Here is a 13439-nt window from a genome sequence, read left to right as displayed (position 1 = left end):
GAAGCAACCACCCAACAACACTGTAGGCCTATTGGAACAAATAAAAGTAAGATGTTTCTTAACTTTGAAAATGTAGGCTATTTGGAAAAGCCAAGGGAGCTGCAACTTCGTTGGTGATGGTGGTTTTGCCGAATGGAATCATGGGTGTTTGATCCTTGAACAACAGAAAAATATTGGAGTAAGCTGACTATAAATATCATTCTATAGATTTTTGAGTGCCTATTTAAAATATTTACAGATGTTATTAGACCAAGACAGCCAGAGCAACATATTCAGTAGCAAGGAGTTCCAATACGATCAGAAAACTACAGATGGGTTGTATCGACAGCTGAAAATTACTGTCCATCATTTATTTTATTTGTCATCTCGGGGATCCTACTCCGGTTTTGCCCATTCTAAACAGTCAATAGACATGAAATCATAGAAGTGCACTAAAACAATGTAGGGCATCACTAAATACTTCATAGTAACAACCTAAATGTTAAAGTGTTGGAGTTGCCCTATAATAAATTAATCTCTGAGGGATTCTTACACATGCCATATCAGGATAATCTAAGAGTTGCTTTTAGAACCTAAAATCTTAGTTTATTCCAAATGTCCTCTCTCTCTGTGTCATAGAAATGGAACAAGAATATCTCAATGATATAGGCAAGCGCCACTATTATTTCCCCCTATTTTCCAGGTTTTTCTATCAGCTCTTGGCCACTGCTCTCCCCCCTTCCTCCCCTTCCTATCTGTCTCACCTTTTCTTTTATAAGCTGGCTTGATGCTGAGGTGGGGTTTCAATTCCACCCCTGTGCCCACAGGCTCCAGACCTGGCCCAGTTTGGGGATACACACACTGGGTGTCTGATTAAGATAAAGAGGGTGCATGTGTGCGCGTGCACAGAGCTGGAATAGGGTGGGGGGCCTGTGGATGGATGATTTGAGGCCGAAGGGGCAGGCGATGGGTTGTTCTCCCCTGGGCTCCACGCAAGGCTGGGTTTGTGAAGGCAGACTGTGGGAGGTTTACACACCAGTGAGAGATGAGAGCGAGAGAGCAATAGAGGGGGGGGAAGGAGAAACAGAGACGAAGGGAAAGAGGAAGGAAAGAGAAAAATACAGGAATCATAGGGCTGCTGAGTGTGCCCTGATGCTGAATTGATGTGACTATCAGAAGTGAAATGGCATTGCGGTGGATAGGCATAAGCAATTCCTCCCAAAGTTCAATTCTCCCCCAAAGTTCAGTGTCTGGGTTATGGTATCACTGAGTGTACAAAATGTTAAGAACCCCTTCCCCCCTTTGCCCACAGAACAGCCTCAGTTCGTCGGGGCATGAACTCTACAAGGTGTTGAAAGCGTTCCACAGGGATGTTGACTCCAATGCTCCCCACAGTTGTGTCAAGATGGCTGGATGTTCTTTGGGTGGTTGACCATTCTTGATACACATGGGAAATTGTTGAGCGTGAAAAACCCAGCACCATTGCAGTTTTTGACACAAACTGGTGCGCCTGTCACCTACTACCATACCCCGTTTAAAGGCACTTAAATATGTTTTTCTTGCTCATTCCCCGTCTGAATGGCACACATATACAATCCATGTCTAAATTGTCTCAAGGCTTAAAAATAATTTTTTAACCTGTCTCCTCCCATTCATCTACACTGATTGAAGTGAATTGAAGTGAATTGAACAAGTGGCATCAATAATCATAGCTTTCACCTGGATTTACCTGGTCATGAAAAGAGCAGGTGCCCTTAATGTTTCGTACACTCAGTGTATAAATGATTGGACAATTCAAATTTAGGAGAATCTCTTATATAACGGTTTAATGTGATTTATTATTATGTGACCTGTTAATGTTTTCTACACTCAATGTATATGCCTGTGCTTTTGTGTGGAGTGTGGATCTTTTCGGACCTAAGCAGATGCTTTTATCTCAAGAAAGAGACACATTAAAGGGGCACTCATAAAGGGTCTGTCAAAGAAAAATGTAATTATTACACTATTACAAGACATCTGTCACTAGTAAGGTTTCCATCCAATTGGCGACAGATTTCCATGCCAATATGAAAACATCTGCATAAAGATAACTTTTTAAATTTTCCACCAAACGGACTTATTATGGATAAAAATGAGATGTGTGATGACGTACCGATAGTTTTGTCACAAAAACTGTTGCGTTAAATAGAAAATGTGTGAAAATGTGTCTACTCTTGGCACATGCGTTATAGCCAACAGCTCACAGATATAGTGCAGTACATTTTGGGTAGTGTAACTTAACATAATAATTTAACTTATTTGAACATTCTGTCATAAAGAGCACATGTTCAACATTTTCCCATCTCAAAGGGTTAAAAATAAAATACTATAATAAATGCCAATAAAGTTCCATTAGATTAACAGGGTTGAGGCTTTCACCTTAAATCAACCATAAATCTCCTTGTGACGGAGGGATGGAAGCTTGTTGTGTGCAATGGGGAGAGGCAATTGAATGTAAGCTTAACAACATTTTTTAAATTAAATATTTCTAGCCTATCTATGGATAATAGAGTTGACATGTTATATTCGACTCGCTCAATTTTCCACCACAAAACACAAGAAAATGACCAAAGAGAGCAGAAACAGGTCACCTGCTTTAACACTGATTTGACGATTATGTTAATTGTTTCTTTTGAAAAACAAATCACCATATTAAAGGTGAGAGTTCAGTACATGTAACAGGGTTGACCTTAAAATGAGGGACAGACGTAATGAATCACTAATCACATTAAATAAATCATCTTAAGAAATTACTTTGTCAAAGCAAGAAAATAACTAGGGCTTTACAATGATGGAGAAATGTAGGGGTTAAGTTGGTAAAAACCTTCCTAAAAGTATTTTTGGCACTTTAGCAAGTCTTTATTCACATAAAAAAAAAATATTTATTTAATTTTCCATGTGGTCTATATTAAAGGGCACTTCACTCAATATGATAGGCTTTTTCTGCTTAAAATATCAAAGGGATGCAAAATGGACTCGTGGAGCTACCGAATGTGTCCAATTCACCTCCATTTCGTTCTCCTGATCATTCGGTCTCAAAATCTAGGGGATTTACGGTAGTTAATGGTAGTTGCCACCAATACCAGGGATTTAAGTTAAAGGTAGTTGCCACCGTGGCAATTGACCTGTTAATGAGGTTTCATTGAGCTGCACGTTTAGTATGTGTATCTGTGTTCAACATCTGTTCTGGGGCGGCAGGTATGTTAGTGGTTAGAGTGTTGGGCCAGTAACCGAAAGGTTGCTAGATCGAGCTGACAAGGTAAAAATCTGTCATTCTGCTCCTGAACAAGGCAGTTAACCCACTGTTCCTAAGCCATCATTGTAAATAAGAATTTGTTCTTAACTGATTTGCCTAGTTAAATAAAGAAAATGGGAATCAATGGGAATCACAGCTCAAAGCTGCCCAGTGACACGAGCCTATGAGATGAGCTAAATATGCTCGCTTTGAGGCAAGTAACACTGAAACATGCATGAGAGCATCAGCTGTTCTGGACGACTGTGTGATCACGCTCTTCGCAGCCGATGTGAATAAGACCTTTAAAGAGGTCACAAGGCCGCAGGGCCAGACGGATTAAAAGGACGTGTACTCCGAGCATGTGCTGGACAACTGGCAAGTGTCTTCACTGACATTTTCAAACTCTCCCTATCGGAGTCTGTTATACCAACATGTTTCAAGCAGAGTCCCTGTGTCCATAGTCCCTGTGTCCAAGAACACTAAGGTAACCTGCCTAAATGACTACAGACCCGTGGCACTCGCATCTGTAGCCATGAAGTGCTTCATAAGGCTGGTCATGGCTCACATCAACACCATTATCCCAGGAACATTAGACCCACTCCAATTTGCATACCACCCCAACAGATCCATAGATGATTTTTCTTTATTGCACTCCACACGGCCCTTTCCCACACTGGACAAAAGGAACACCTAAGTGAGAATGCTATTAATTGACTACAGCTCAGCTTTCAACACCATAGTGCCCTCAAAGCTCATCACTAAACTAAGGACCCTGGGACTAAACACCTCCCTCTGCAACTGGATCCTGGACTTCCTGACGGGTTGCCCCGCAGGTGGTAAAGGTCGGTAACAACACATCCGCCACGCTGATCCTCAACACGGGGAGTGCTCAGTCACCTCCTGTACTCCCTGTTCACTCATGACTGCACGACCAGGCATGACTCCAACACCATCATTAAGTTTGCTGATGACATAACAGTGGTAGGCCTGATCAACAATGAGACAGCTTATAGGGAGAAGATGAGAGACCTGAACGTGTGGTGCAAGGACAACAACCTCTCCCTCAGCGTGATCAAGACAAAGGAGAAGATTGTGGACTACAGAAAAAAGAGTATCAAGCATGCTTCTCATCGACGGGGCTGAGGTGGAGCAGGTTGAGTGCTCCATATCAACAACAAACTATCTATCATGGTACAAACACACCAAAACAGTTGTGAAGAGGGCACAACACAACCTCTTCCCCCTCAGGAGACTGAAAAGATTTGGCATGGGTCCCCAGATCCTCAATTTTTTTTGCAGCTGCACCATCGAGAGCATCCTGACGGGTTGCATCACTGCCCGGTATGGCAACTGCTTAGCATCTGACCGTAAGGCACTACAGAGGGAAGTACGTATGGCCCAGTGAATCACTGGGGCCAGGCTTCCTGCCATAACGGACCTATATAGTAGGTGGTGTCAGAGGAAAGCCCCCAAAAAATTCAGAGACTCTCTGCTACCGCACGGCATGCGGTACTGGAGCGCCAAGTCTAGGACCAAAAGGCTCCTAAACAGCTTCTACCCCCAAGTCATAAGCCTCATTATTGTTATTTTATTGTGTTACTTTATATAATTTTTTTACTTTTGTTTATTTGGTAAATATTTTCTTAACTCTTCTTGAACTGCACTTTTGGTTAGGGCTTGTAAGTAAGCATTTCACGGTAAGGTCTACACTTGTTGTATTTAGCGCATGTGACAAATAAAGTTAGATTTTTATTTATTTTGGACCTAAGCCTTCCTTCCAGCCGTTGGGACAACAACTCCCATTGTTAGGGCGGAGACATGAGCATCTTGTCATTATATACAGATCTATGCCCACACAGATCGGACAAGTATGAGCAATGGATTACGGTCTCTACTACATCGCACAGTTTGGGCTTGATCTGATTTATCTCTAGAGAACGCCCTGGGTCAGAGCTAATTAGTTCGGACCAGAGCCCTGGACCAGAGCCCTGGACCAGCGCTAGCTAGCTACTAGCTACGCCCTGGACCAGAAGTAGTGCGGACCAGAGCTAGCTAGCAGAAGAACCGGCAGCAGTGTGTCCTGTGTCCAGTCAATCTACATGCACCACAACACAATGCAGAAGCTAACCCAGAGTGCAGTAGCCTGCGCATTCACACATAGGCCCAGACCGGCTACACTAACAATAAATAGTAGCTTAATTACTTGTGCTTGTGTTCATCTATATGGGAGATGTTGCATGGTATTAAGTCTGATTTAGATACAAGTAAAGTTTTAAAGAAAGTAACAGTAAGGTACAAAGCAACTGGATGAAACTATTAAGAAAGTAATAGTAGTTGTCATGGTAACGGGAAAATATGATTTAGAATATAGTGTCAAGGCTCCATAGGTACACTTAAACTATGGTGAAACTACAAAGACATGACCAGTAAGTTACATAATAATTGCTTAAGTACAGTTCTTAAATAACTGGGTAACGACTGGAAAGTAATAGGAAACAACAGCGAAACAAAACAACAAGGTAACTACCCAGCTACAAGCAAAGACCCAAGAGGTACGTTTTGAGGTTGGCTGACATAGTCAGTGCTTAAGTGCTGCTTAAGTGCTGCTGCTGAGAAGAGGGGGAAATGGCCTTAAATACTTACTACATAGCTTCTGCTTATTAACCTCTATTATTGATAGTGCTATCCACAGGGGGTACTTGGGAAGACTCATAAGAACATAGGACTACTGGTAAACAGCACATGAGGGGGTACTTAAGGGGTACTCCCAACAGAGCAAAATGTGATTGAGGGTACAGTAACCAAAAAAGATTGAGAACCACCACTGACCTAGTAGATGCCATTTGGAGAGCAAATGCCCTCACTGCTTTTGGGGTCAATCGTTTTTTGAAGTGTATGAAGTACTATGACTGAAATGTCTGGATTTCTGAACCCATTCCCATTCTTCTCTTGTGCTGTCTTGTTATTTCAATCCCAAATCCACTAGAACAGGGTTAGGCAACCCTGTTCCTGGAATGCCGCAGGTACTGTAGGATTTTGTTCCAACTAGACACCACACCTGACCAACTGAGCTAATTGATCAGATCAGTGATTTGCCTAAATTCAACACAACTGGTCAGGTCGTTTAAATTAAAAACATGAAGTGCCTGCGGCACTCCAGGACCAGGGTTGCCTACTCCTACACTAGAACACGAGGAGAGTGATGGAAATCACTGTGTTGGGACAATATAATTGAATAACTCTCTGTCTTTTCAGGAAACCAAAATCAACTGTGTGAGACTGGCTACTAAAGGTATGAGAACATTTTTAATATGTCCCATGCATAGGAAATACATTACTTCATGGATTAAAGGCCCAGTGCAGTAGAAATAAACATGTATTGTGTTTTATACGAGGTTGGAATAATACTGTGAAAATTATGATAATGCTCTTTTAGTATAAGAGCTGTTTAAAAAGACTTCCTGAAATTCCAGCTTGTGGTGGGATGGAGTTTTGGTCTGAATGGTGACATCACCGGGCAGCAAATTGTTTTATAGACCAATAAGAAGGATAGTTCCAAACCTTTCTGCCAGTTACAGTTTCCCCACCACTCCCAGACAGTCAGAGCAAAATTCTTGCTTGCGAAATTGCTCTTTACTAAGAACCTACTTTTGTTTCTTTTTGACCATTTTAATTTAAAACAATCACAGTGAGGTACTTATTTTTTTACCCAGGAATGATTTAATATTGAGCTGAAAATGGCTGCATTGGACCTTTAAAAAAATACTCATAGGGTCATATTTAGTAAAACTGTTAAATGCAATGAAATCAAAGAGATGCATATTTAACAAGTCAACTGGGCCCAATGAATGTTACTTGTATGTATTTGGAGCGCTACACCTGCATAGAAGTAGACTGTCCCTATTTTAAAGGTATAAGTGACCATAAGCCCCAAACTCTTGTCAGTGTTGAACCTGCATGGTTTTTTTCGATCTATACACTCCAAGATTCTGTTCAGCTTTTCATTTTCTCTCCATTCCGTTTATTTTCTCTAAACCATCTTTATAAAAAGAACACATTAAGGATCAGTAGTATCGAAGGACAACCTCCATTAATGTAATTGATGGTGAAAAAAACAGTTCACCCACAGAGAATACCATTTCATTATTCTGTTTTATTTTCTTCCCATTCCCTAATTTAAGTTGCTGTTTATCTTTTTAGACATACTGTACATACATTTTTGCACAGACAATATTCTTTTGATGTAGTTATTGATTTTCACGTAATTTTTTTGTCTTAAGTCAAATATTTCTCATCAGTGGGCTCTATTTTTTCCGTTCTTTTCTCTCACCATGCTCCTGTTCTGAATTGATCTCTTTACCGTGTTTGGAGTCTACACTTGTAGACACACTGATTGCATGTCTGCTTTGGAAAATACATGCTTTAAACTTTGTGGCCCTTCATCTCTTCTAGTACGAATACACAGCTTGATTATTTCAATATGATTGTATTTGATAGTTAAATACTGTATAGAATCTGTATGGAAATTTGGGGGTCATAATTGTTAACATGGAATTTGAGTTTCCTATTTGAAAAACCATGGCAATGTTGCTGAGATTGAAGCTGTCCTAATATGGACATCGTAAAAGTTTAGAGATCTAATTTTGGATCAAAACTCCCACAAAGTTCAAACATTTAAAAACATTTTTTTTTTTACTCCATCTCCTATTTTTCTTCTTCCAGTCAGAATCAAAGGTTAATATCAATGCTTTCATTCCAATGTCCCATTCACGTGCACTGAGAATCAAACCTCGAAAATATTCCTCTGAAATAGATTTATGGATCCGAAGATGCTATTAGGAACACTTCTACTACTTTTCCATTTTCCGTTAATGGAAACTATCCGACTCTTGTTGAAATTCATATATTCAGCCATCTATATAATCATACTGCCCATAGTTTTCTTCAAAATGTTATAGAAATATCACTTGAATTTTTACCTACTTACTGTGATTAATGTTCAATTGAAACAATGAAGGCGTCTTTTTTTTAGACAATTTTTCTTTGTTTCTTTCTTCTTTCATGCATGCTAACCGGGAACTTTAAACCTTGTTCTTAGTGGTAATAGGTAGGGGACAAAATACCACGCCGTACATACTTGTCATCCCCAGTGAAGGTGATTATTGCTCCATAGCCAGATTTCTTTATTCTGTTCTTTTATATACATTACTTTGTTTGTATTTTTTTATTTTCTCTCTTTCCTCATCTTAATGCATTTGTTTGCATGTCTGGTCCACAAAAGTGTAGCTGGCTGTCATTGATTCCATTGAGACTACTGTACCTTGGTGCCCCAAATATGTATGGTTATCGTCCCTCTTATTATTTTCATTGTTTGTTACTATTTTGACAATCCCTGAGATTTGTTTGATAGTTGTCTTGTAGTTTTGCTCATGGACTTAAGCTTTTTAAACTGTATTGAATGTGCATCTGTAATCCCAATACATTTGGTAGAAAGTGGCTTAAACACAGATCTGACAAACATTTTGATATTTTCATCCACCATGATCTCTCTATGATTGATTGTTATTTGTCTTTTCTTAAGTGGCAAGAACATTATGATACTCGTTTATCATCCACGCGCCCTATTCAACAATTGTCAACTGCAAAGCAAGACCGTCAACTAAGTTATTGTTATTATGCCACAGAGTGCAAAATGTGAACTTTATCTTCAAATGTAACTTCTTTAGGTCTGAATTACTGCAAAGAACGTAAGCCAGTATAGTCCTTGCTTTACAATAGGGATGAGTCAAGATGAGCTGTAATATGTCTCTGAGCAAAATATACAAAAACGAGACACACGATGTCAACCCACTCCCTTCCTTTCCAAGTTGAGTCTGCATTTACTCACCCAAACATCCCCTATACAACTGTCCTGCACCCTGCCTATGCTCCACACTCACTGTCTGTCACGCTAACCCCTGAATGGAACGTCATACCAGTTAGAGAGGTGGCTACTCTCCTGTCTGGCTAGATAGAGATCAATGTACTGTTGTAATGTTCATACACTCCATGTTATACACATCTATGCTATAGTCCACAAGGAATCAAGTTCTAACCTTGTGCATCCATACACTGTCTGTGAATGTCGATTACCATTTAGATGTACCATACAGATTTACAAACTTACCATACAGATTTACAAACTTACCATACAGATTGTATATAGAGTGTTTGCTGCTAGTGTCATGCAATTATGATAAGTTGCTTGCTGTGTGCACTTCAAAAGGTACAATACCCCCCCCCCCCCCAAAAAAAAAAACACCAACCCTTAACACAGAGTACAGCTCGCTTGCTCTTGAATCAGAGGAAATGCTGTTGTCTCAGTTAGAGGTGGTGCCCATTTTATATTTGTGTTGCTCTGTGGCACTGTGTTTGGTGTTGCTTTCCTTAGCATCGTAACTTTGCCTGGGTATATGGAGATCTTGGAGGGAAATCTGGCAATGTATTGTGTATGTAGACAGCCCGACCTGGTAGACTTTGGTGTTGTCTTATGCAAATGTTGCCCTTATAACACTTTGATGAATTTCCATCTACCTCGATGTGCAGCAACAAACCGTTCAATGGCCCTGACTCAAATCGGAAAACAGTTGCTGGAAATCACTTTCTGGTGTCTGGGGAGAAGAATAGCAGGGTTAGGTGAACACGATGACTATAAAGACATCATGGCAAATTAATAGACCATTTTATGAGTAATGCAATAGTACAGAATCAGTTAAATTGATTGTTGAAGGGCATTTATTTTGTATTTGCCTTTTTAGCACAATTACCCTTTATGTTGAGTTTTAGCTACAATTGGATGATATTTGTGAGCCAAAATATCATACGGAAGTGACCTTAGCAGTACAAAACCTAGCAACCTCGGTGATCTTGGTGTATTGGGTATGATTTTGGTCTGACAGTTAGAGTATAGTTAGAGTATTTGCGACAATATGATTCTGGTCTATTTTCCACTATATGACCAGGTCTATAGTGCTGTACCAATGAGCTTTGCTTAGTGAAAGAATGATGTAGATGTCATGTTTCTGGACCACCCAAACCTTTTATGTTCAAAGAAGCCTGTTTCATAATAGTGACACTCTCTTTGTTGAGGACAAGCACTCAGTTCAGGATAGAACATTGACCATATGTTATGGTATATATTGCAAATAAAGCAGATAAATGTATGGTATTTCCTTTTTATCCAAACAAAAAAAGAACCCAAATAATGTATTTTAAAGCCTTTAAGTACTGCGTGCACTGCTGACCTAAACAAACATTAGTGTTGACATTTTGTTCTGAGGCCTAGTCTTGGTACCATTAGCATTGTACATTGTTTACAGTGCCGATAAATCACATTAATCTGAGCCCATCTGACCCAGCGCTGCAGTGCTCAGATTGTAATCCCATTAGAGACACTTAGCTTTGCTGCTCTAATCTCACAGGGCTGCCCCGTCTGCCAGACAATAGCTCCCATGCAGCGCTGTTTCCTGCCAAATCCCACTGCTGCCACCAGTGTCACTCATCCCTGTCTGTGGAATCAATCCATCCATATATGAATGAGATTAAGTTTTAATATCATGGGTTTTAGTCATAATTCCTTTTTTATAGTTAACTTTTACCCCAGCCCAAAGTAAAAGGCTTTACATATTTTTTTAAGCGAACAACCACGTTTGTGGGTGTGCAGGAAAGCACAGTGAGAATTTAATCAGGGGAAGATTATGATTTTTATGATGATGGATCAAGGGTTCTGATTAGGTGTCAAATGACTCAAGTCTTGCGGGAACTCTGCACCTGAAGTTTTGATCTTCACTGTTGAAGCAGGAATTAAAAACACAGATTTGCGACATTCCTTAAAACGACAGATATCCCCATAAATGACAAGATGGGTATCAATATAACTTCAGTGTAGATAGTGATTGGGTTGGGTTAAATACGGAAGACACATTTAAGTTGAATGTATTGTTGTACAACTGACTAGATATCCCCCTTTCCCCAAGCTCTACGGCTACACACAAATAGGGTCTTTATTCTATACAGTAAACTGAATGGGGCAGTTTACCCATTCCACATTTTTAGGTGAGGTCTATGTAATTTAAATTCAAAGTAAGATTGAAAACTGTGTCAACATGGTGTTAAGGGTTCCGTAAATTGAAGTCGAAAACATGCCAAGGTTATATTCTTAATCTGTTGGTTCAAAGGATATTTTGAACAAAGGCATTTGTAAAAGAGAGGCTAGAAATAAGACACCCAGTTTGTTTGAACATGCCTTAATTGTTTATCAAGTTTGCTCATTCATTTTGGCATGTGTACATCTATCCAACGCTGTTCTGCAGTACAGTGGAATAGCTCAGGAGATCCGACAAGACTTCTTTCATTGGATTTGAAACAGTCACTTTTCGTTATGTCATTGGAAGTTTGCATTCATCAAATTGTAAATGGCTTTGTTGCTATGTTTAACAAATATATATATATTTTCTATTTAAGGCTTTTTTTCTGAGCACCCTTCACCAATAAGAGCCATACTTGTATTGATCTTCAACATAGTCAACATGAATAAGCTACATATACTAATTAGGTCTACAAACATTCATTGATGGTGTTTGGTTGGTAATAAAATATAAATTAATGTGTTTCTATAACACCTCAATGCACCTCCTGAGAATAATACCTCAAGTGAAAATATAGCATCTATAAGAGGTTGAACATAGAAGCAGCACATTGTTTTACTCTAATGTTTCCAAACAGACAGCAACACTAGGGTGCAATTCCCAGTATTTTGTATTGTTCAAAGCAAGGATTTTCAGTTGTAGTTGATAAGGTAAGAGTACTTTTGTAAGCTGTGTAAGGCGCTGGAGTCGCTAGCAGTACTATTAACTCACTCAACCTATACATTCTCTCCCTCTCTGTGGTTCACTGTATGTCCAAGCTACTTCAGTCACAACCCATGCTAACATTTTCCTGCATGTCCTTCCTAAATCAATGTTTGTTCAACATTAGTGCACTGCATGTCTTCAGTGTGTCATTGTGGTGCAACTGCTGTGTTAGATGGAAAGCCTGTTGAAATGAACAACTCATACGTAACTCAACCACAAGTCCTTTGATGCAAGAGAAACTGACCTTACTCTAACTTGTGTATTTCCAGTCCAGTCGGTTATTTGCATGTTGATTTTCACCATTCATCTGTCCTGTGTGAGAAGCACCTTTACACAAGTTTACTGAATCTTTATTGAACTTTGTCTTGTTATCATTTGGAGTTTAGCAGGCAGGATATAGCCAACATGTCTGCCAATACCCTTAACAACAACACTATATCTAATCACCTTTACCTTTTCACTCAAATAATGTCTCCCTTTCATCACTAATAATGATCATGACATTTCTTTGCATGACTTTGTGATAGTGTGTGTGTGTGTGTGTGTGTGTGTGTGTGTGTGTGTGTGTGTGTGTGTGTGTGTGTGTGTGTGTGTGTGTGGAGGATGGTTGCTCCAGGGTAAACTCCCTCCTCCTCTCTGTGATGTGTCTGTGCCTGTTTATAGGCGCGTCCACCCAGGACTCAGACGCTGTGGAGCCCGAAAAGCAGGTGGACAGCACTGTCAAGATGGCCGGTGTCATCGCGGGCATTCTCATGTTCATCATCATTCTACTGGGAGTGGTTCTCACCTTCAAACGCAGGTAAAGAGCAGTAGAGAAACCCGTAGTGTGTCCCCGATGCAGCAAGTGTAAGCGTAAATATGTCGGACTATATTACTACAGTCATAACACCATAGTATGACCCAAATGTCCCATGCACAATATTACTAGATCACTGCTCAGTTGAGCAGAAAATACCATTGGGACTAACTCATAAGGAGGTATGTTTTTAGGGGGGCTTTACAGACATACACAGCTTTCTGTGTCTTGTTCACATGCACCCTGGCTGACTTCCATCACATCTATGTTTCCGTCCTGTCTCTTGTTTTCCTAAATCACCCTAATCACATCCCCATGCCATTTTTCTATGCTAGGACCCACAGTTTTTTATTTATATTTATAATTAAAAAAAAAAATTGGTTCACCTTACCACTCCACACATAGTTACCTCAACTTTGAAGTGTCTTAATGACCAACCATTTGTCATTGTAGGAGTAGGCTATGCTACTGAGACAAAATTACTTGTATGTCACCATCA

General features: G+C 39.9%; 1 protein-coding gene across 13 annotated transcripts in view; it reads left to right on the top strand.

Annotated features, from left to right (window-relative positions):
* Positions 1-13439, top strand: part of ptprt (protein tyrosine phosphatase receptor type T) — a 413011-nt gene that overhangs the window by 310695 nt on the left and 88877 nt on the right. For 8 of the 13 annotated variants that reach the window (XM_036949848.1, XM_036949853.1, XM_021568407.2 and 5 more), the window contains exons 13-15: positions 6509-6545; positions 8352-8408; positions 12808-12943. In XM_036949848.1, the coding sequence (XP_036805743.1) occupies positions 6509-6545; positions 8352-8408; positions 12808-12943 (230 nt within the window). The remainder of the gene's footprint in view (positions 1-6508; positions 6546-8351; positions 8409-12807; positions 12944-13439) is intronic. The other 5 variants (XM_036949852.1, XM_021568414.2, XM_021568413.2 and 2 more) reach the window with 1 other exon arrangement.

Source organism: Oncorhynchus mykiss, chromosome 17 (assembly GCF_013265735.2).
Source record: "Oncorhynchus mykiss isolate Arlee chromosome 17, USDA_OmykA_1.1, whole genome shotgun sequence".
In the NCBI taxonomy this organism is placed as follows: domain Eukaryota; kingdom Metazoa; phylum Chordata; class Actinopteri; order Salmoniformes; family Salmonidae; genus Oncorhynchus; species Oncorhynchus mykiss.
The sequence above is the reverse complement of the archived record's forward strand: the minus strand, read 5'-3'. Positions and strand labels throughout refer to the sequence as shown.